Source organism: Anguilla rostrata, chromosome 5 (assembly GCF_018555375.3).
Source record: "Anguilla rostrata isolate EN2019 chromosome 5, ASM1855537v3, whole genome shotgun sequence".
In the NCBI taxonomy this organism is placed as follows: Eukaryota; Metazoa; Chordata; class Actinopteri; order Anguilliformes; family Anguillidae; genus Anguilla; species Anguilla rostrata.
Genome location: NC_057937.1, coordinates 64,502,759 through 64,524,671, shown reverse-complemented (window position 1 = coordinate 64,524,671; position 21,913 = coordinate 64,502,759). Strand labels below are relative to the sequence as shown.

Genomic DNA, 21,913 nt, shown 5'->3' with positions numbered 1-21,913 from the left:
AATGCAACTTATTTATAGTTGCTATGGCAACATAAAAGGCCAGTCACTCCAGATTGAAATTTGTAACCCAAAGACAGTTTTGGAGTTTTGTAGCTGGAGGAGCCTTACATTTTTTTACAATCTAGATATGAGATTTGTTTAAAAATGAGTTCAAATTAGGTGTTCTGCCTGCAGTAGTAACAGCTTAATATCTGTATTTCTGGAAAAATGCTTTGATTAATGTAAAACACTCACCAGATTTGATATGTAAATGACTATACCCTCAAATGAGGTTAATATCCAAAAACCTTTGCCTGAATAATAGTAGGTGTTAATATGAAGATTCTTTATCAAGTTGAATTCTCTCCTACAAAACAGAGGTATGTTCTCTTTTGAATGCGTCATTGCCTTGGCAGAACATTAAAAACTGTTTAAACAGCAGAACAATGAGCTTCTGAATCTGACACAAGTGTGCCTCTGAATTGCTATGAACATTGCTTTCTGATAAAGTTTTCACAATGTTATGGAAGAGTTGCACTGTTAATATACATAGAAATCATGGCTCAGTTCCTGTGGAATGTGGCTCCCTTCTGGATGGGGGTGGGGGGATAGAGGGAGGGAATTTCCCAAATGACTGCCTCTGGAGAAACCCAAACCCCGCCCCCATCCCCCCCCCGCCCCCGCCCGCTCCTCGCCCTACCCTGCAAAACCTGACAAATAGGGACTGTTTGTTATTTTACATTGAATATATGATCTCACAGTGACACAGTTTTATTTAATGTGATTTTAAATTAAATATGAAACTTGACTAATAGAATCTTATGGGATTTAATGGTAAATGTAATATCTGACTGACAAGGTCTGTTAAATTTGAGGTTATTTTACATTAAACATGTGATATCTGACTAACAAAGTCTGGTAAACATTATTTTACAGTACACACATTTACATGTGGTACATTTACTGTTTTCCCTCTAATCAATTCATTCCAGCAAATAAAAAGTATTTTGTATTAGAACTTTGCATGCTACTTTGCAGTCTACTGGTATATAAGGAGAACCAGCCTGCAAGTTTGTATGAGGTACAGTGATGTTTCCTTGTAAACCTGAGGGAAGCATGATATGGTGAATCAATCCTGCATGGTACCATGGATGCAGCTTGGAAATCCACCATATCCACAGACAGAAATATGGTTTGGATCGGTTTGCTCTTAGCAAAAAAAGAAAAAAACAATGGTTGTTCCTGAAATAAAAGCCCAGCCTTACTTCCAACTTCCTGACAGAATTTTCAATGTGTGTCTGGTAGCAGAGAGCATCATGAAGCCAAACAGTCAAATAATTATTTGACAAATTTAAGAGATGCTTCAGTTTCTATAGTTGGACTTGAATAGACAGAAAAATACTCTGGAGCTTTTCACTGACCTGTGCGAGTTACTATGTATATAATAGTATTAAATAAATCTGGAGCGTTACTCTTCATTTGAGCTGAACAGACCATTTTGGGTGGGTGTCGCACATTTTTTCGCAAGCCCAGTTCAATTGACACAAGTGGTTCTTCCATCTCCTGCCCACACTCCCACTCCAAATAAGCAAAAAACAAAACAAAAAATAAGTTTTCCCAGAGCAGGGCCTTGTTTCACATACATCTCTTAAACAATCTGGGATAATTTGATGCATATCTATAAAATGATCTTAAGTTTTTTTAATTTTTTTATTGAAACATGAATAGCGAATTGATTAGTTAGTCCAAGACTGAATTATCTGGGATAGCTGCGCACATCCACTCTGATATAAAGGGAAGATGAATTGCTTGCCAAAAACAGGATCACGCTCCTTAAAATAATGTTGGTTTTTTATTTTGTTTTAGGTTTGTAGATTGTTTATTAATGCCGTCGCGCCCTCTGAGCTCACCTGTAATTCTGAGCTCACATGTAATTCAGCACATTTCACTGAGGTTAGCTGAGATTTCAGCCTGAACTGCAGGTGTCTGACAGCAGCAATGGCGGCAAAACAATCACTGACATTTACATTTCATGTAGCTTACAGAAAATATATCACCAAACTGCTTCATAGCACCTTAGGACGGAGTGTAGCACAGTGGGTAAGGAACTGGACTTGTAACCGAAAGGTTGCAGGTTCGATTCCCAGGTAGGACACTGCTGTTGTACTCCTGAGGAAGGTACTTAACCGAAATTGCTTCAGTATATATCCAGCTGTATAAATGGATACAATGTAAAATGCTATGTAAAAGTTGTGTAAGTTGCTCTGGATAAGAGTGTGTGCTAAATGCTTGTAATGTAATGTAAATGCTTTTTCCAGGTTGAAAAGGCTAAATTTCATTATACGTGGACTATTGCCACTCCTTATGATTTACAAAAAAAGGCAAGTATGGGCAAGTTCTTTCAGTAAATCTGAACAGAAAAATACATGACATTGCAGTACTGATTCTGAGAAAGCTTCAGTTCCCACCATTGATTTCCTGTTCCTGTTATTCCTGGTAATGAACTGGGGCTATAAGCCACAAATTCTTTCAACAATAAACATGTGCAAAAGATTCTGTGTGTAGGTCAGTGAAAGATAACTACTGCTCTGTGTGAATGGCTGACATTACAACATGCCTGAACATGAGGGAGAGAGCTTACACCAATGTATGCGAGTCATGCTAAATGCTGCAGGCGGCTTTGTATTGGCACAGATTGGTGCAATCAGAGGCAGTACGTTCATGAAGGATTTGGGCTTGTAACATGGAGGTTCAATGAACTGGTGACTAATCCCTTCACTAAATATCAAAGGATATGGCCATATCCCTATTTCATGTACGAAAAGTATTATGTATTTACAGTATATGAATTTAATTCATTCATTCATTAATTAAAAACCTGATACATGTTATGGTTTTCTTGTGTATTTTCTAGGTTTATTTTAATTTTAATTATGCGATTTACATTTTTAAAGTCTGTGAATAATGCAAAATTATGCTTTCATGCTTCTGTGGTCAACTTGCGAAACTGTGACAATTCCAAAGTCTTGCACAACTTCTCTTGACTCACTTCCAGGCACTGCAGTTATAAGATCCGAATGCTGTGGATGGCAGCAGATTCACCCTCCAAACAGGCGAGAGCAAACTGCTCCTAATCTGCAAAAACAATTTTAGACTCAGGCATTTGAACAGTTAAGGTTCCTCAAGAAAGAGAATTATGAAAAGCACAATCACAGCTGCCATATGCCTGGTCTTCCTGGCCCCTCTCAGCACTAAAGGTGAGACTGGACTGAACTTTATTACTGAGGGAGAGAGTGACTGAGTGAGGGAGAGTGACTGAGTGAGGGAGAGAGTGACTGAGTGAGTGAGTGAATGAGTCAGTGAGTGAATGAGCGAGCGAGTGAGTGGGAGATACAGCGAATGCATAAATGCTACAGTATAGTTTTAATATACTCTGCACTGCTGTAGAAACTGGTTTATTATCTCTTACAATTGGTTGTTACTGACCCCTGCTCTCTGACCTTTGACCCTGTGCAGGAATGAGTGTGCGGGGAATAGGGGTGGATCTGCGGTGTCGCTGTATCGAGACGGAGAGCCGACGAATGGCGAAACTCATCCAGAGTGTGGAGCTCTTCCCTCCCAGTGCCCACTGCAAGGACACGGAGATCATGTGAGCATCACTCCCCTCCCCTGACTGTTCTCTCCCTCTTTCTGGTTCTCTTGTAGTACCACTCTGTGTGTGTGTGTGTGTGCGCGTGCGCGTGCGCGTGCGCTTGCGGGTGCATGTTTATTTGAGTGTGTATTGAGACTCCCTCTGTTCCTGCTGTAGTGCCACTCTGAAAGGGACTGGTCAGCAGATCTGTCTGGACACCACCGCTCCCTGGGTCAAAAAGGTCATAGAGAAAATCCTGGCCAAGTAAGTCCTGACCAATCATACATATGCAATCGTGCTCACCAATTTGGAAATGACTAATCACACAAACAGCAGCTGCGCTCTCCAATTCAATAATGATCAATCAAACACAAATAAAAGTGTTCACAAGTTGACTCCTCACTAGTCACACACCAAGTTATAGAGATGTCCAGGACCTCTATTTGATAAAACCATAAGAAGTATAAATGCTACAGTGTATTGATCATTTCACAATTTTGGACAAATAAATGAGTATCATTAATAATTTTAGAGAGTATTAGTCTCCTGGAGGATAGATTGTCAGTTTATCTGGTTTTCTCACAAATGCAAACCTGCTTCCTAATAACTGTGACTGAAACTGATTTATTTTTAATCACGCAGCAAGAAGCCCTAAAGTGGAGAAGAATTTTCCTGAGATTTTCATCCATATTTTCAACAAACTTTACAACTCAAGATCAAATAGCACAACACTGTTATCCATTTTAACCGTTATAATTTTTAACTGTTTAACTGCATACAATCTTTGTTGATGATCTTGATTATGTCATGTCTGAGCACAAGTTAGACACACAAGCAGCTGGCCTGTGTTTTCAGTATTTCTCAGTATGAGAATGGTGTAACTTATTGAAGAGTTACTGTGACGTCTGTCTCTTTTGCAGAGACTTATTATGACATATTTTTTTACGCTGTACCTTAGCTATATGTCAAATTGACATCACTGTTTTTAAACCACTAAGTTTTATTAACACTTAAAACAAATTATACAGAATAGAAATAACTAGGATTGCAGTATTTATTTATATGTATTTACTTATTTATTCAACTAAATATGGATATTTGGATATTGGATGTGTGGTAGATAATTAAAAGTGAAGGTAGCTTGCTTCTTGAATGTATTTGTTTTTCTTGATTTTTATCTGTGAATAAATGTTTTTTTCTGAGATACACCATATTGGTACATGTACAGTAATATGCTAATTTATTTAAACCCTTAATGAAGATATAATACACAGCCTGGGAGAACAACAGGGGGTGCACAAAGAAATGAGGAAGAGACAAGAAAATGCGGAATAGAATAAAATCTCAAATGAGGAAAAAGATCTGTTGTACACAGGAAAAATTCCAAGTATTGTCACTAGGTTACCATCAAAGGGCTAACAGTAGCAGTAGCTCATTATGCAGGCTACACTTGTGAGGAGAGAAGAAGAACAGGGCCATGGGTAAAATAAGCAGTAAAACAATCTCAAACAAAGACAAAGACAAGTGCAAATCCAACAAAATGGAGGAAGTATGAAGAGGTTGTACAGGTTTTACCAGTACTTTCATAGGAGAGGGGGGAAGGCTTTGTGTGCTGTGAGAGGACAGAAGGCCCTGTGTACTGTGAGAGGAGGGAAGGCCCTGTGTGCTGTGAGAGGAGGGAAGGCCCTGTGTGACTGGTGCCGCAAAACCCTGGTAGCTGACAGTATGAAACCCAGCAAACTGAAAAGGCACGTTGAGACGCCATCCCTTAATTTTTTTCCAAAGAAAGTTGAAGGGATAGCTTTGTCACTTCATTAAAATCACACATGTGAGTATTAGGGACCAAATAGCCTCATACAAAGTTACATACTAGGTTGTACAGAAACCTCCCTCTCCTTGCTGCAATAGACATGGTATCAACTATGCTTGACTGAAGAAGCAAGTGGCACTAATAAAAGTCTTAACAGCAGTTCTGAGCTACATTAAAGACCATTCTATGAACTGCAGCAGCTAAGTGAGAAAATAAAAGATAAATGCTTCTCTCTGCTGGTGGATGAAGCTACTGACAGTAATAAAAACTGTCTTTTGATCACTTATGCATAAGAGAATTTATATTCATATGTTTTTATTTTTATAACGATTAATGATTGCTAAGGTTTACTCCTTTTTCTGAGGAGATAACAGGAAATAGTTGTTTTTGCCAAATACAAAAATACTACGAGAAATAAGAGGGTTCTATATCTGGTCATCATGAACACCAGACCTGAAGGCTGTTAACCATCAAGCCTTTTCTGTCTGTGAGATTTAGGCACGTTGTACGATAACCGGAAAAGTGAGCCAATGAATCCTGGTTTTATATAACTAAGCTTTGGCTTGAAATGTATAAAAATGTGCCATGTTTTTGGAGCAAATCCCACTGTCTGAGGGCAGCTGTATTTCTTCCGTTGAGGTCTCAAAGAGAAAACTTTGTTTCATTGCACTCTGCTATAACATCCTCTAGCTTTTTTCTACAGTCTCTCACAGAAATTATAAAGGGAGGCCTCTATTATCATAATCAAAGTGTATTAATTTTATAATTTCAGTTACCCCAGTAAAAAAGTCCTAAACAAAGTCCCTGGTGTATGTATACTCACCGACCACTTCATTAGGTGACAGGAGTGGCACCCGGTGTGGTCTTCTGCTGCTGTAGCCCATCTGCTTCAAGGTTTGACGTGGTGTGCGTTCAGAGATGCTCTTCTGCATACCTCGGTTGTAACAAGTCGTTATTTGAGTTACTGTTGCCTTTCTATCAGCTCAAATCAGTCTGACCATTCTCCTCTGACCTATGCCAACAACAAGGCATATTCCCCCAGAGAACTGCCACTCACTGGATATTTTCTCTTTTTCAGACCATTCTCTGTAAACCCTAGAGATGGTTGTGCATGAAAAGCAGTTTCTGAAATACTCAAATCAGCCCGTCTGGCACCAACAACCATGCCACGTTCAAAGTCACTTAAATCACCTTTCTTCCCCGTTCTGATGCTTGGTTTGAACTTCAGCAGATTATCTTGACCATGTCTACATGCCTAAATGCATTGAGTTGCTGCCATGTGATTGGCTGATTAGATATTTGCGTTAACGGGTGCAGTTGAACAGTTGTACCTAATGAAGTGGCCAGTGAGTGTATGTTTCTGTGGTGTGTATTTCAGTATGTGCTGCAGGTTTGTGCTGTATCTATGTTTCTGTGGTGTGTATTTCAGTTTATTCTGCAGGGATGTGCTGTATCTATGTTTCTGTGGTGTGTATTTTAGTATGTGCTGTAGGTTTGCGCTGTACCTATTTCTGTGGTGTGTGTTTCAGTATGTGCCGCAGGTTTGTGTTGTATCTATGTTTCTGTGGTGTGTATTTTTGTCTGTACTGCAGGGTTGTGCTGTAGGTTTGTGCTGTATCTATTTTTATCACTCCAAAATAATGATCTCTCAGCCATCCCAACACTGACATACCTGTGCAATGCTTTATCATGCAAAGGGAAACCATATGAATACATAATTGATGTGTAATTCTAGTGAAAATGTGAGTACGCCATATGTACTTGCCCTTGTCAAAGATGACAGAAACCACAGAACACTTAATCATTTTATTATGAGTCAGTCATATACACTCTTTATAATCCTTAGTGTTAATGTATTTTCACTTAATTCAACTATTACATGCCCTTGTAGATATTTGTATATAATGCATATAATTGTAATTACCATGGAAACACCTTGATTCATCATTGAGGCTCCTGCTCATAGTATCTTGAATTTCCATCTGTTTATGGTTACACCAATCTTAACAATAAAGTCAAAAAACAGAAAGTACTAACACATAATAAATATTGTCTGCATTGCAAATAACACCACATAAACTTTGACCCAGTTGACTTTGTTTATGCCCAGGCAGAGTGAATTTGTTCTGTTGCTTGGGCAGCTTTCTCTATTTAGAGATGTTGTGGTACTTGTGTTTCATTGCTACAATTCCCAGCCTCTGAGATCCCAAAACACACACACACATACCTGCACAAGCACACACATCATTTTACAATTTAAAAATAACTTGCAATCATGGACAACAATAATGCAAAGCTTCAGTGAGTGCAAGTGTGAGTGTGTGTGCTCGAGTTCCTCACTCAGCTTTGCGCTGAACTGCCGAGTAACATTTATGAAAACTACCATCTCTACATCCCATGTGTGGCGAAACAAGCTCAAGCATGACTGCTGCATCACAAGGTCCCATCACAACCAATAATATTCATGGGCCACACCCCTTTAAGGCCACTTGTCCCCTTATCTGTAAAACATTCTCATCTCATCCCAAGGCTCACTACAGGCATTACCCAGCGTCCACTAGGGGCATTACCCAACACTCACTACAGGCATTACCCAATAATCACCATAAGCATTACCCAGTGTCCACTACAGGTATTACCCAGCGTCCACTACGGGCATTACCCAATAATCACCATGAGCAGTACCCAGTGTCCACTACAGGCATTACCTAATGTTCACTATAGGTGTTAACCAATGCTCACTACAGGCATTTCCCAGTGTCCACTACAGGCATTACCCAATAATCACCATAAGCATTACCCAGTGTCCACTACAGGTATTACCCAGCGTCCACTACGGGCATTACCCAATAATCACCATGAGCAGTACCCAGTGTCCACTACAGGCATTACCCAATGTTCACTATAGGTGTTAACCAATGCTCACTACAGGCATTTCCCAGTGTCCACTACAGGCATTACCCAATAATCACCATGAGCATTACCCAGTGTCCACTACAGGCATTACCCAATGCTCACTGCAGGTGTTAACCAATGCTCACTACAGGCATTACTGAGTGTCCACTATGGGCATTACCCAACAATCACCATGAGCATTACCCAGTGTCCACTACAGGCATTACCCAATGCTCACTACAGGTGTTAACCAATGCTCACTACAGGCATTACCCAGCGTCCACTACGAGCATTACCCAGCACTCACTACAGGCATTACCCAACAATCACCATGAGCCTTACCCAGTGTCCACTACAGGCATTACCCAATGCTCACTACAGGCATTACCCAACAATCAACATGAGCCTTACCCAGTGTCCACTACAGGCATTGCCCAATGCTCACTACAGGTGTTAACCAATGCTCACTACAGGTGTTACCCAGCACTCCCTATGACTGTTACCCAAGGTGTTATTCTGGCCAGATGTTTTCTACTGAAACAGAGCTCATGATCTCCAGACTTTCACCGTTTGTGGACATTCTATGTTATGTATAGTGTTCATATAAGTTTATATGTTCATATGTGTTCAGATAGGTTCAGGTATGTGATAAAGAACTCAAAGCAACCTCTCCACACACAAGCAGGAGGCCGATCATGTCAGAGATTAGCCTCTATGACTACAAACCTCTTCCTCACATCTTAATAACATTTAAACATTAGCAAACCCCCACAAAAAAATACTTCCTTCCACATTTTATAAGGAGAAAAATCACAAGCTTTTAACTTGGGGAAAGGCTAAAAGACAATAGAGAATAAGGCCCATGGGTAAAAGCTGAATCTGGTACACTCACACAATAGATGCACTCCTAAATGAAATAAGGACATAGCTAAGGAAGTGGCAGACAGAGGGACTGAAAAGGGCTTTTGCTGGAAAAAACTCATCCACAGGTCAGATATGAGGGGTTATTAACACTCATCCACAGGTCAGATATGAGGGGTTAACAACACTCATCCACAGGTCAGATATGAGGGGTGATTAACACTCATCCACAGGTCAGATATGAGGGGTTATTAACACTCATCCACAGGTCAGATATGAGGGGTGATTAACACTCATCCACAGGTCAGATATGAGGGGTGATTAACACTCATCCACAGGTCAGATATGAGGGGTTATTAACACTCATCCACAGGTCAGATATGAGGGGTTATTAACACTCATCCACAGGTCAGATATGAGGGGTGATTAACACTCATCCACAGGTCAGATATGAGGGGTGATTAACACTCATCCACAGGTCAGATATGAGGGGTGATTAACACTCATCCACAGGTCAGATATGAGGGGTTATTAACACTCATCCACAGGTCAGATGTGAGGGGTTAACAACACTCATCCACAGGTCAGATATGAGGGGTTATTAACATTCATCCACAGGTCAGATATGAGGGGTGATTAACACTCATCCACAGGTCAGATATGAGGGGTGATTAACACTCATCCACAGGTCAGATATGAGGGGTGATTAACACTCATCCACAGGTCTGATATGAGGGGTTATTAACACTCAGTGATAGTGAGGCATAGCTACAGCTCAGTGTTTGCACAAAATCTGTGGTTACGTCTGGGAGTCTCAAGAAAAACCCATTTATGTTTCACTGACAAGGGCCAGTAATGCACTCCAGTAAAGTGATACATAGGGTGAAGAATATCTAACATCTTCCATGTCTTTATGTGAGAAAAGCATAAATGAGTTTTTGAGAGACGCATCAGATTTTTGACCATATATGTTCATACAGTTGGAACAGCAGACATGCAAACATGTTAAATGCATGTTTAATACGTGTTTAATACATGTTGCACAATGAATTCTATGGCAGGTTTTAGAAGCAGACTTCTCTCTGGGCATTAACACTGTTCTCCAGGGTTTACATCAGGCTTTCCTTGGCTCTTTAAATACATGCCCAAATATCAGCTCACAAGCCACTTGGGCAGGGGATTTAGTCACTCAACATGCAGAAGGTTACTGAAGTGCCCATAAACATTAAGACAGGGGATGTGCTGAGTGTGTGTGGTTATACAGGCAGATCTGTTTGTGAAGAGGTCCATGGGTGGGGATGGTGGCACTAAATAGTTTTTTAAAAATGTTTTCTAGTTCTGTTTGCTTTACCAAAAAAGAAAAAGCTGAGGAAAGTAAAGTAAATTGCTGAACAAATCAAAGAAATATCTTTGGTCACGAAGGGAGTAAAACAAGAACATAAATAAAACTGAATTACTCACTAAACAAAATTGAAGCTTTAAACAAAAACAACTTGCTCCAAAGCTGCCATGGAACAAAGGAACAAACCCAATGTGTTGGGAAGGGAAGACAGTGGCAGGGGGGTCAAGTGCATTGTGGGATTGCATATGTGAGGTCACTTCTTGCCGGTCTCCTCCTTGCTGCAGTAGTGTGTGGGGGTAGCAGGTGCTGCTGCAGGGTCTCAGGGGTGAGCATCCCTTGCAACACCCCTCCGCCGACTGTGCGCAACCTCACGCATCCGCATCCTGGGGGGGTGGGGGGTAAATGAGGCAAAGCAGAAAAGCAGAAAACCGGTCATAAACACTGCTCTAAACCCTCAGGTCACCAAGAGAAATTCAGGCTTAGATTCACATTCAACAATGTGACTCATACTGGCAGAAATAGCACATCTACCCAAAATGTCCAACAAACACACACACACACACGCACTTGTGGCTAGCGGCTAGATGGCTCCCTGGGTCTAAGTTGGGCAGTGGGGGTATGTGGAAGGGTTGGTGTGGCTAGGGCGCCTGCAGGCAGAGAGAGCGGATTAGCTGGCCTACAACCGCAGCTGTAGGCAATTGCAGTAATAGGTAACACTATCTGTTCTGCCTGCAGTGAGGCCAGGGCTCGGGAACAAGTGATGCACACAGGAACTATGTGTTTTTCAATCGCTTCACCTGCCGTGTGTGTTTAGTTTGTAGGTTTGTTTAAGCACACAAAAAACCCCATGTGCATTTCAGACTTGTGAACTGTGTGGTTTGTTGAGAGAGACAAATTAGAACCCATTATATTGTTTTTTTTTTTTTAAACACTCCAGCCCGCCATTGTTTCCGACATTTTGCTTTATGGCTATGAATGGGGATATGTATATACTAAATAAGTTAAATGTTTTCTGGCAATTTGAGGTGAATGTAGGATTGGACACTAAGCATGTTCCTGTGAGCAAACATTTTCACTAATTTCATCTGGACACTCTGATTTATCATGAGAAACAGGTCTGTATGGTGTTTGGTAAATCCGAGAAAAGCAGAAACATATGCACATATTTAGTGTGGATTCCCCTGGTTGGTAGCATGCTCCATTTCAGATTTATCTTTGTGGTAGCAGCAGTAGCCGAGCACTATTAACAATCACATCAGGCTACAAGGCTACTGCCAGTGTGTGTATCAGGTGGTTATTTGGCCAGCTAAGTCAGCTTGGTCTCATGTGATGACTGGCTGGAGGATCAGAGAAAATGTGGTCTTAAATCATGGGTTTTATTGGCTCTTCACAAATGCATACAAAATTGTTCTGGAGAACAATTTTGGGGTTTGTGTACCTTTGTAATAGCAGTAAAACAGAGTAGCAATAGTACTGCCTTGGTTAGCTACATACCTAGGCAGAACTGCTGCTAAAACACCAAGAGAAAAAAAGGCTTGCCTCCTTTCCCGCAGACCACACAAGCTGCGATTGCTGCCACCCCAATGCGCTTTGGGCTGATTAAATGGTGTGTGAATGTTGCACAAACCTCAGCATGGTCTCCCTTGCTCTTCAGCACAGTCCTTTTCAGGCCTTTGGAGAAACCAAGCTCTGCCTCCAGCCTGACCTCTTCTACAGACTCCGCCTCCAAATCCACCCCTTCCACAGGCCCTGCCTCCAGGACTGCCCCTTCCACAAACCCCGCCTCCAGGACCGCCCCTTCCACAAACTCCGCCTCCAGTTCAGCTCCATCCACTGACATCAGTCTCTGGGTGATCTTCCTGGTGACCTGAACCAGAGCAGTGCAGCACACACTCAGTGTGTGTGTGTATGTGTGTGTGTTCGTGCATGCATGCTTGCTTGTGTGTTTGGTATGATACCTTTGTCACCACGTTTCTATCCTTGTCCATGTAGTGCTTGTCTTTTACTGACTGTGGAGAAATATCCGGCATGTCCTCAGACTGCATATAAACACAAACATTATTTCCAGTTTTCACACTGCTCTTGCCCAGGCTCTACACACACCATACACAACCCTTACATACACCTTATACACACCTAACGCAAACCCCTACATATAAATGTAAAATTAACTATGTCCATTTACAGGGCGTTTACACCAAGACAAACATCATCAACACAAACCTCACATATTAATTAATGTCACATCACATACAATTGATGCCTCACAGTTTATTTAGCAATATCCAAGTGCTGATGTTAATGTCTGATAGTTTAATTAGCTATATTAACCTTGCATAGTTTAACTGACAATCTTCATACAGATAGTGCTAATATTGCTAACTCCATAGCAAGAGTACACACTCTTTCAATTCTGTGGTTTTACAAATTAGGACACAGCTAACCCTCATCTAGTCCCCACCAACGGATAAATCTAACCTCATATGACTCATAACACATTCATTTTTCTTTGTCATTATATTTAATTAAAATCACAAAGTAAAATCTACTATGTATTCACATGAGGTTATAGTTATCTACTCTTAAGACTTGATGAGAACTAGATGTTCAAAAATGGAAAACCAAAGAATGGAAATAAGGTATATTTTCTTTTTCATATCACCATAGTTTCATTAGCATTGTCAAACAGCTAATCCTAATGTTAATGTCTTATAGTTAAATTTGCAATTATCCACACCAACTAAGTTAAAAAATTAAAAAATGAAACAAGGTCAAGTCCAGCAGCTTAAGTTTAAAACAAAAAATGGGAGAGGCAGGCACAGCACATTCACTAATTAAACCAAAGCTAGCCAGTTATGAACTTGCAGCCTTTCAGGCAAGGGAAAAACAATTCACACTCCAGGCAGGGAAAATCAGTGCCTGCATGAGCCCCATCCCACCCAATACCAGCATTACACCCTCTCCTCTGGACCACCCTGGTGGTCAGCACCTAATCTTCGAACCGTTCCCTCACTACCCATCTTCCGCCGTGGTCTGAAGACTCATCTCTTCAGACTATACCTGGACTAACTACCACCACTCTGTATATTTCATTCTAAATCCACCCCCCCCCCCCCTTTTCATGACACTCATTACATGTTCCACCCATCCCAGCCCTTTGTGTAATTTGTATTTGTCCTAATACTGTAGCTTGTTCTTCTGCCTAGTTGGTTTTGCAGAGGTTAGGTCAGAATAGTGTTCAGTGTGTGAACTGAACTGCATTCTCGGCTAGACATAGCTGTACAAAGTAAGTATTGTATCTTTTTGAACCTGTGTTTTGTAGTTGTCCATGGCCATGAAATGCACTTTTTGTATGTAATTTTGGATAAAAGTGTCTGCCAAATAAATGTAATGTAATGCAGCACAGAAGCACTGAGGATAACGTTTACACCGTTTCCTTCAGAGAATTACATTACATTACAGGCATTTAGCAGCATTCACCTTGTATCCAATTATACAGATGGATATATACTGAAGCAATGCAGGTTAAGTACATTGCTCAAGAGTAGTATCCTAGCAGGGAATCCAACCTGTCATCAGTATCAATACCCTGAACAGTTACTCCAAAACTTTGAACAGTTATGAAAAAACTAAGAAATGAAAAATGCTGATACTAAATATTATGAAAACGATGATGATGATGACAATGAAATTAAGCGAAAAGGTGGTTCAGTACAATATAATCTGCAGTAATGCAGGTAGAATACACTCAGTAGCACAACTAGAGGCTAAAATCAGCAAGAAAAAAACCATGCATATTGAACCAAAATTTGACTTGTATATTGAGCTAGTGATGACAAGAATAGACTAATCAGCTGAGTTACACTGGTCATTTGCCTACGGCTTTGTGTGAAGTGTGGGTTTGTAGGACCAGGTCATCTGTATGGGTTAATGTGTCTCTGTGAAATAGCTAAACAGCACTGCATAGGTGTATTGCAAATGTACTACAAGGAGTCCCCTATTTGCCCCAGAGTCATAGCACATTCTTATTCAGTGTATTGCAAGCTTGTGCAGAAGCAGGAAGAGGAGGCAGGAGTAACTGGTAGGGGGTGGAGTCATGCTCGAACTCTTACCCTCTCCAGTGAATCATCCTCCCCAATAACCGGGATCTTCACTGGAGGTATCCCTACAGACTGAGCGCCTGAACTACAGGGAGGCACAACTTCCTCTTCCTGCTCAGCCCAGAGACACACTTCTTCCTGGTGACCCCAGAATTTGTCAGACCGGTGATCAATGGGCATGTCCTCATATTCTTCACTCCCAGAGGGAAATAAATACCTGTGAAGGGAGCTGTTTGTGGTAAGAGGGGTGGCCCCAGTGTTGAGTCCTTCCTGGTGTTCAGCATGTGGAATTACACCAGTCACACCTTGTTTCATTTTGCCTGTCTCGGGTTCAGAAAAGCCCTGTCTACAATCAAAGTGTTCTTGGTCTGAGTCCTCATAGAGCTGAACCATTTCCTGAAGGGCAGGTTTATGTCTAACAGCCACAGGAGTGTGCTCAGATGTCCCACTCAAATGCAGACATGGTTCTTCTGTTGCTACCCAGGCAGAATACACAACTTCCCTCTCCCATTCTGTAGCTTCAGGTGCACTTGTGAGGAGATCAGTGCCAACAGTAAACTCTTCTCTTTCTTTGCAAGACTCCTTGAATGATTCATGAGCTAGTTCCAGGATAGTTTTTGTTGAATCTGGAGATTCAGCAGATGAATCTGGTGATTCATCAAATCCAAGTACAATCATTGAAGTGGTTGCCTGGAACATTGGAGCAACGTCAGTCTGAACTCTGCCCCCATCAGCTGTAGATGACAGGGGGGATTCTATGATAGCTGAGCTCAGTTTTGGGGCATTCTGGAGTTGAACCCCGTTAAGTTCAGTTACTGTTGCGGCAGATATGTCAAGGCGAAAAAACTCAGAGGAAGACTCCTGAATGGACTGGGGTGAAACTGAGCTGGTTTCCACCAGTGTTTTTGTAGGCTCAGATAAGATCTGGTGGTGATTTTCACAAAGAGCTACTTCAGTGGTTAACTGATGAAATCCAGTTATGCTTTCAGTTGACTCATAGGATGTTTTTTTAATTATTGGTAATTTTTCTATGTCCAGTGACTCCTCACCACCTTGGGAGACTGCTCCTAAAAGCACAGAGTCTGGCTGTGAGGGTTCCAAGGGAGATTGAATAAATTCAGTTAGTACATCTCTTTCTAATGTCTCATGAAAAATACATGATAATGCTTCTGATTCTGATTCAGGTGATTCCAGGGTATCCTTAGTGAATGATTCAGGTAATTCAAGCATATGCATGGAAGCTGGCTCAGGTGATTCCAACATATCCTTAATGACTGATTCAGGTGATTCCAGGGCATCCTCAATTATTGATTCAGGTGACTTCAAGGCATCCTTAGTACCTTTTTCAGGTGATTCCAGTGTATCCATAGAAGTTGGTTCAGATAATTCTAGTGTATCCTTAGAGACTGATTCAGGACATATTAGGGTATCCTTAGTGACTGATCCAGGTGATTCCGGCCTATCATTAGTAAGTGTTTCAGGTGATTCCAGGGTATCCTTAGTGACTGGTTCAGGTGATTCCAGGGTATGCACAGAAATTAGTGCAGGTGATTCCAGCCTATCCTTTGGGACTGATTCAGGAGATTCTGGCCTATCCTTAGGGAGCGATTCAGGTGTTTTCAGCCCAGTAAAAATTTCAGGTGATTCCAGGGTATCCTCAACGATTGATTCAGGTGACTCCAGGGTATTCTTAGCGACTGTTTCAGTTAAATCCAGGGTATCCATAGAAGCTGGTTCAGGAGATTCCAGGGTATCCGTAGTGGCTTGTTCAGGTGATTCCAGCCAATTCTCAGGGACTGATTCAGGAGATTCCAGGGTATCCTTCGTGACTGGTTCAGGTGATTCCAGCCAATTCTCAAGGACTGGTTCCGGTGATTCCAGGGTATGTATAGAAACTGATTCAGGTGATTCCCGCATATCCTTAGGGACTGATTCAGGTGATTCCACCCTATCCTTAGAAGCTGGTTCAGGTGATTCCAAACTATTATTTAAGACTGATTCAGGTGACTCCAGGGTATATTTAGTAGTTGATTCAGGTGATTCCAGGGCATCCTTAGCTAATGATTCAGGCAATTCTAGTGTGTCCATGGAGGCTGGATCAGGTGATTTCAACCAATCCTTAGGGACTGATTCAGGAGAGTCCAGGGTATCCTTAGTGACTGGTTCAGGTGATTCCGGGGTATGAATAGAAACTGGTTCAGGTGATTCCCACATATCCTTAGGAACTGATTCAGGTGATTCCAGGGTATCCTTAAAAGCTGGTTCAGGTGATTCCAAGCTAACATTTAGGACTGATTCAGGTGACTCCAGGGTATATTTAGTAGTTGATTCAGGTGATTCCAGGGCATCCTTAGCTAATGATTCAGGCAATTCTAGTGTGTCCATGGAGGCTGGATCAGGTGATTTCAACCAATCCTTAGGGACTGATTCAGGAGAGTCCAGGGTATCCTTAGTGACTGGTTCAGGTGATTCCGGGGTATGAATAGAAACTGGTTCAGATGATTCCCACATATCCTTAGGAACTGATTCAGGTGATTCCAGGGTATCCTTAAAAGCTGGTTCAGGTGATTCCAAGCTAACATTTAGGACTGATTCAGGTGATTCCAGGGCATCTTTAGTCAATGTTTCAGGTGATTCTAGTGTATCCATAGAGCCTGGATCAGGCAATTCCAACCTATCTTTAGATACAGATTCAAGTGATTCCAGCCTATCATTAGTAAGTGTTTCAGGTGATTCCAGGGTATCCTCAACGATTGACACAGGTGACTCCAGGGTATTCTTAACAACTCTTTCAGTTAAATCCAGCGTATCCATAGAAGCTGGTTCAGGTGATTTCAGCCAATCATTAGGGACTGATTCAGGAGATTCCAGGGTATCCTTAGTGACTGATTCTGGTGATTCCAGAGTATCCTTAGTGACTGATTCCAGTGATTCCAGGGTATCCTTAGAAGCTGGTTCAGGTGATTCCGACCTATCCTTAGGGACGGATTCATCAGATGGTTCCAGCCTATCCTTAGGTATGGATTCAGGCAGTTCCAGGGTACCCTTCTTGGCTGGCTTAGGTAATTCCAGATTTTCTGATGAAACTGGTTCCAGCATATCTTTAGGGATTGATTCAAGCGATTCTAGCATATCCTCAACAATTGATTCAGCTGACTCCAGGGTATCCTTAATGACTGTTTTAGTTGAATTGTGGGTAAAGACATTGGCTGACTCTTGACTGGCTTCACATAGACTGGACGTTGGACCACATTTAGGAGGTGATGTGGCAAATTCCGGTGAAATCCCACTGTACCCTGAAGAACTTGAGTTTACTTCAGAGGGATTCTGATTAAACCTAAAGTCTGTTGGATTCGATTCTGAATTCTCTGCTTGGCTCTCAGAATGCTGAGATGTTTCACTTATCAGAGTTGATGACAGCTGTGTTTGAAAAGCAATTATATCAAAATTAGATGAACATGGACTTGTCTCAAGAGTGTACTCAAATTCTGTGGAAACTGATCTCTTTTCCATGTTGAAATGGGATGGGACCTGAATGGAATTATGAGAATAAAATGGAAATTATGAAAAATCCTCATCTGCAACAATTTACAGTGCTATATTTATACTTCAAACAATCTAATATAAAACAAACTTCATATTTTGGATTGGAATTCATACACTGATAGATGAAATGCATTTATCATGGAAACAACATCAAAATGGACATATGGTACAATGTGTTTAACAATGCAATGACATCATAACAGACATGTGTAATGCATTTACCACTGCAATTATTATTAAGGTTCTCTACTCATATAGTTCAATCAAACTCTGGCTAAGAATTGTGCACAGTGCATCAACCACACAAAGTAGCTTAGGTAATAAATCTATTTGGATACATTTTACAACACATTTAAAAAGGCTAATGTTACTTAGTTATAAATATTCCAAATATTTTTGAAATGTTTTCAACAGCAGTAACATTTTCTACAGGAATGATTAAGAGGCAGTGGTAAAATTTCCAAGAGATTAAAATGACAAAAGATTACCTTGTTTAAGGTATATCATGGTACAAATATCATGTCAAAATGAAATATATGACCCATTTATGGCACAAGATAAATTGGATATAAATTTGATGTTGAAACAATGCCTCTGGTGGCAGACCATGCAGTGAGGCAAGCATGCTTTCACCCATTAAATTTCAGTTGTACGCCTTTAGCTCTTCGCCATCAACCTGAGAAAGAAATATTCCCTCAACTGTATAGAAGCACCCTTATTTGGCAGGGAGCCTGCTGATACCAGAAATAGCTTAAAGTTGGATTCACAAATCTTGGGAGTGTAGGTGACATTACAAATCAGGGACGGAGTGTGGCACAGTGGGTAAGGAACTGCGCTTGTAACCGAAAGGTCGCAGGTTCGAATCCCGGGTAAGGACACTGCCGTTGTACCCTTGAGCAAGGTACTTAACCTGCATTGCTTCAGTATATATCCAGCTGTATAAATGGATACAATGTAAAGTGCTATGTAAAAAAGTTGTGTAAGTCGCTCTGGATAAGAGCGTCTGCTAAATGCCTATAATGTAATGTAATGTAATGTAAATCAGAAAATAAAATGTTATTCTTATAAGCAGAGAACACCATGATAAATTTTTCAACAGCTAGCCAATAGTCAAGTTAATATGTCTTGGCTTGAATGAGCATGTTCAAACAAGCATAGAATAAATACTGCATATATCCAAAGAAAAGTCAAGCATATCTGATATAACTTGATCACTTTTGGCAAAGTTGTTTTTTGCTATGCATGGTCAGGTAGCTAGTTAAACAGCTAGTTAGTCTGGCCAGCTATCTAATAAGATAGTGAGATATTGGGGAAGGTAGCTAGCCCAGTTAGCAAGGATACGTCAGTATGGCAGAACTCAATCACTGAAAACATCTTTGATGTTTCAGACTAGATTTTGTAATATCCTGTAACATCCATTAGCTGAGAAATCATGTGCCCAAATCTGGGACATGTAATCATTACATTACATTACAGGCATTTGGCAGACGCTCTTATCCAGAGCGACGTACAACAAAGTGTATAACCATAACCAGGAACAAGTATGACGAAACCCCTAGAGAGAAGTACCGGTCCAAGTGCAGGGAACAACGGCATAACGAGAACGGCAACAACGCAATCTATGGAAAAAATACAAGTAGCCGTTAAGACAGTTAATGCACCTAGTCACCACCTAATCAATGTGCCAGATTAAGATAAAGTATATTTGGTCCACAGACATTGAGTTCTAGGGGCTGGTCTGTAATGGAGAATATTGTCTCAGGTTCTACTACTATGCAAACAAAAATGTAACGTAATAGCAAATTAAAATTTAATATCTGTTTTTGCAGTTTCCTTTCTTCGTGATGTATGCAAACAGAACATAAATGCAGTCATCCTGTTACCTTATTGGACCACACATCATGTGAAAAACATCCTGTGAAACAATACTCATTTTAAATATGAATTAAATTTCCTTGTTAAAAGTGCAAATATTGTAGAAATAGTAAACAGTTTACACATTTTATTGAAACACAAAATCAGGTTCTGCTGAACAGAAATCAGTCTATATGCCTGTACTCATGTAGGAAGGCTGTGTGATTACCCCCAATGCCTCACACTCAGTTGCTGTGGGACTTTCAGATAGAGGTGTGTCTGGTCTATACATAGGGATCATAATGGGTGAAGGTGGTTGGCATTCACTTTCTGAAGTGACTGATTTTGGAGCAGTTAAATCGGAATATTTATAGTCTGACCAGACTTTCAGATGAAGGTGATTTTTATCCTGCCTTAAAACAGAAAACTGAGGTGACAATACTGTAAGCTGTAAAAACGTTTAATATGGTTGGATTTATTCAATCAATCAATTAAACTTTATTTATATAGCACAAGTCATACATCAAATGCAACTCCAAGTGCTGAACATAAAAAGTGGAAATAAGAGTAAGTTAAAAAGAACATAAGTTTAAATAAAAAACATGAAAGTGAATAAAGAAAATATAGTATAATAAAACTAATAATAAAATAAGAAATAACAGTAAAATTGCAAGTCGAAATCAACACACACTAGATAAAAGCCAGGCTAAAAAGGTGTGTTTTAAGTTTTCTTTTAAAGATATCCACACTCTCTGCCACCCTCAGGTCCTCCGGCAAGCCGTTCCACGGGCTGGGGCCATAGTGGCTAAAAGCGGCCTCGCCGTGGGTCTTATTAACAGTCATTAATATTTCAAAGAACTCTGTAGCTGCGACTGTCTACTGGTACTAAATCTGGTGAATACTGCCCACCAGAAAAAAGTTTGAGCGATGGAGATCTCTCCTCTTTCACAGTCACTACTGCTTTAGGTGACGATGTTGATAATGATATAATAAAATATTCCCTGATGAAACAAAAGATGTAAGCAATGGTGCTGTGTACCGAGGACCATCTGAGTCAGGTGAAGTTGGCCTATATTCACCTACAATTAATCAGTCAATACATTTATAATGTAAGCTGTTTGCTTTAATTGTTCACATTTATCCTTGGGGATTCAGTTAACAGATGTTCACCCTCAATTGACTCCTGCTCTGAATCAGAGGCATCAGACTCATACAATCACTTAAACACTCCAGCTCTGGAGCTGCTGGAGGCGCATCCAGATAAGGCACCATGCTGAGGTGCAAAGATGAGCTGCAAAGTCTCAAATCAAATCCAGAATGTGCCATTGCTGACTGTGGTCAGCAGTTACATAGAGCGACGCATAGTTGGAGTCACCCATGGTATGGGAGGGTTCAGTCAGTTAGGGGGTTTGCATTTCATTGCTTTCCAGTGGTTGCCGATTGGATGCCTGTGGACTGTATGTACTGAATACAGGGGACTTACCTGTTGGCAGGTGCTCATTTCTCTAGGTTCCATGCTGACTTCCTCACTCGCGGCTTCAGCCACACCCAATCCACTGCAATGCAAACAAAGGAACCAGGTACTTGCCATCTTTACCTTTAGCTATCCACACTAGCATGAGTGTACTATAAGCACCATATCCACTTTAGTATGAGTGCACACTAAGCACCATATCGAAATTAGCATGAGTGTACACTAAGTGCTATATCCACACTAGTATGAGTGTACGCTCAGCGCTATATCCACACTAGTATGAGTGTACAATAAGCACCATATCCACACTAGCATGAGTGTACACTCAGCACCATATCCACACTAGCCTGAGTGTAGACTAAGCACCATATCCACACTAGTATGTGTACAATAAGCACTCATATACTCATTTACATTAATG

The 21,913-nt window shown here is 40.8% G+C and overlaps 2 protein-coding genes across 2 annotated transcripts in view; one reads left to right on the top strand and one right to left on the bottom strand.

Moving 5' to 3' along the window:
• The first annotated feature begins 3,052 nt into the window (after positions 1-3,052).
• On the top strand, positions 3,053-4,818 carry cxcl8a (chemokine (C-X-C motif) ligand 8a). The gene is made up of 4 exons (XM_064337872.1): positions 3,053-3,236; positions 3,496-3,628; positions 3,788-3,874; positions 4,253-4,818. The coding sequence occupies exons 1-4, from the start codon at positions 3,176-3,178 to the stop codon at positions 4,263-4,265; spliced, it is 294 nt and encodes a 97-aa protein (XP_064193942.1). The 5' UTR covers positions 3,053-3,175; the 3' UTR covers positions 4,266-4,818.
• A 2,394-nt stretch (positions 4,819-7,212) lies between these two features.
• The window catches only part of LOC135256198 (ankyrin-2-like), an 84,617-nt gene continuing 69,916 nt past the window's right edge, over positions 7,213-21,913 (bottom strand). The window contains exons 47-51 of the mRNA XM_064338041.1: positions 21,502-21,574; positions 14,631-18,149; positions 12,477-12,557; positions 12,146-12,385; positions 7,213-10,901 (exon numbers count right to left, since the gene is read on the bottom strand). Coding sequence (XP_064194111.1) covers positions 10,887-10,901; positions 12,146-12,385; positions 12,477-12,557; positions 14,631-18,149; positions 21,502-21,574 — 3,928 coding nt within the window. The 3' untranslated portion in view covers positions 7,213-10,886. The remainder of the gene's footprint in view (positions 10,902-12,145; positions 12,386-12,476; positions 12,558-14,630; positions 18,150-21,501; positions 21,575-21,913) is intronic.